Source organism: Bos indicus, chromosome 15, assembly GCF_029378745.1.
Source record: "Bos indicus isolate NIAB-ARS_2022 breed Sahiwal x Tharparkar chromosome 15, NIAB-ARS_B.indTharparkar_mat_pri_1.0, whole genome shotgun sequence".
NCBI classification, from domain to species: domain Eukaryota; kingdom Metazoa; phylum Chordata; class Mammalia; order Artiodactyla; family Bovidae; genus Bos; species Bos indicus.
In genome coordinates, this window is record NC_091774.1 from 80,471,733 (window position 1) to 80,473,867 (window position 2,135).

General features: G+C 39.3%; 1 protein-coding gene across 1 annotated transcript; it reads right to left on the bottom strand.

Moving 5' to 3' along the window:
- Positions 1-923: 923 nt before the first annotated feature.
- On the bottom strand, positions 924-1,859 carry LOC109569575 (olfactory receptor 2G3-like). Its single transcript, XM_019975070.2, has one exon. It carries the CDS (start codon positions 1,857-1,859, stop codon positions 924-926), a length of 936 nt encoding a protein of 311 aa, XP_019830629.2.
- Positions 1,860-2,135: the final 276 nt, after the last annotated feature.

A 2,135-nucleotide genomic window follows, 5' to 3' on the forward strand; every position in this document is an offset into this window, starting at 1 on the left:
GTATACATAAGGAAATGAAGTATTTCGATTTTAATTAGCATTGTGTTCTATAATCACTCAATAATACATAGTGAATGAATGAGTTTATTTATTCATTCACATTTAACCAAATCTTCTGCTTCTGACCATTGCTATCCTCCTGTCCATACAATCAGCCTAGGACCACCAGGAATAAGCCTATAGTCAGTTAAAATCAGATTTATTGATCCACTGTAAAGAAGAATATCACACACCAGGATTTAGGGGAAAGAGTAGGGTTAAAGTAAAAGTTAAATGAAGAAATATTTGATAGATTCATTTCAAAGCAGGGCTGTGTGTAATGGGGTCAAAATCAGGTCTAAACCACAAAGTAGCTGCAGGGTCTTGGTTCCTTAGAAACTACAAAATTCATTCATTTTGGATTCATTTTGATATTTGGCAAAACTAATACAATATTGTAAAGTTTAAAAATAAAATTAAATTAAAAAAAAAAAAAACTACAAAATTAAGATAGATGTGAAATGTGGCATCCAAAAACCCTTATCTGAAGTTCTGCATCTGAGTTAAAAACTGAGAATTCTTCTATCAGGCCCCTTTACATACTTCATGTATAATTAAGATAGCCAAAGTTAAGATAATTCACCTTACTGATATGATTTAAAGAGATCACTTACAGAGAGTGTATGATTTTAGAGAAGCAAGTTTTTTCTTGGAGTAAGAAAAGAGTATTCACTTGATAAAGGGTGTTGCTTTGACACATGAAAGATGTGGTTTGTCCTTGGGGGAGCCATGATGCTTGTTGAGTTTGCAGCTGCAATGATGTGTCTTTTATGAGTTGGAAGGGCAGATACTGACCTTCAGAGCTACTTTTCACTCCATCACTTCATATTCAGAAGTCAATCATCTTATAATAACAGCTGACATCGTGTCCCATTGAGAGCTCTTCAGGTCCTCTGTTTTGCCAGAGCTCTTCTTAGAGCCCCTTTTACATCTTGGTTCCTTAGGCTATAGATCAAGGGGTTGAGCATGGGTGTGATCACAGTGTAGAACACTGCAATGATCTTGCCCCCAGCCCTGGAGGTCTTTGACTGGGGTCTCATGTACATGAAGATACCAGTTCCATAGAATAAGGCCACCACTGTCAGGTGGGAACCACAGGTGGACAGAGCCTTGTGCCTTCCAGAGGCTGACCGCATCCTGAGAACTGTCAGAAGGATTCGGGCATAGGAAACAACAATGAGGAGAGAAGGAATGAAGACAATCACGATAGTGAAGATGAAAACAACCATCTCGGTAAATGATGTGTCAGTGCAAGCCAACCTCAGGATGGAAGGAACCTCACAGAAGAAGTGATCCAGGACATTGGGTCCACAGTAGGGTAAGCTCAAGGTGAAGATGTTGATGACCGTGGAACTCAGGAAACTACTGGCCCAAGAAATGCCTGCCAACTGGACACAGGTCCTTTGGTTCATAATGACTGTGTAGTGAAGAGGATGGCAGATGGCCACATATCTGTCATAAGCCATGACTCCAAGGAGAACGCATTCAGTCATTCCCAAGGAGAGGGAGAAGTACATCTGAGTAGCACATCTAGGAAATGGGATGGTCTTCTTTCTGCCCATCATATTGGACAGCATTTGTGGGATGTCAGTGGATGTGTAGCAGATATCCAGAAAGGATAAATTAGTGAGGAAGAAGTACATTGGAGTTTGGAGACGTGTTTCTATCTGGATGACAGTGATAATAATAATATTCCCCACCACGGTTAATAAATAGAAGAACAGGAACATAATAAAAAGAATGAGCTGCATCTTTGGCTGTGATGAGAGCCCCAGGAACACAAATTCAGTCACAGTGAAGTTTGTTGTTATCATATTCATTTTTGAGGCCACCTCTCTTTCACAGAACCATCCACTCACCTAAAGAAGAAATCAAATGCCTTCTAGGTCACAATGTTGGAAATTTAGGATGTAAGTAAGACAGCAAGGAGAAGTCTTGGTCTGATGATATATCTTGAGTATCTGAGTTGTATTACAAGTGGAAAGCATTTCTTCTGCTTTCAAAGGAAATATTCTAAGAGAACAGTCAAACTCAAATACTGATGACATGAAATAGATATTCTTGTCTTTTCTCTAAGGGTGCATGCTTTTGGCTGT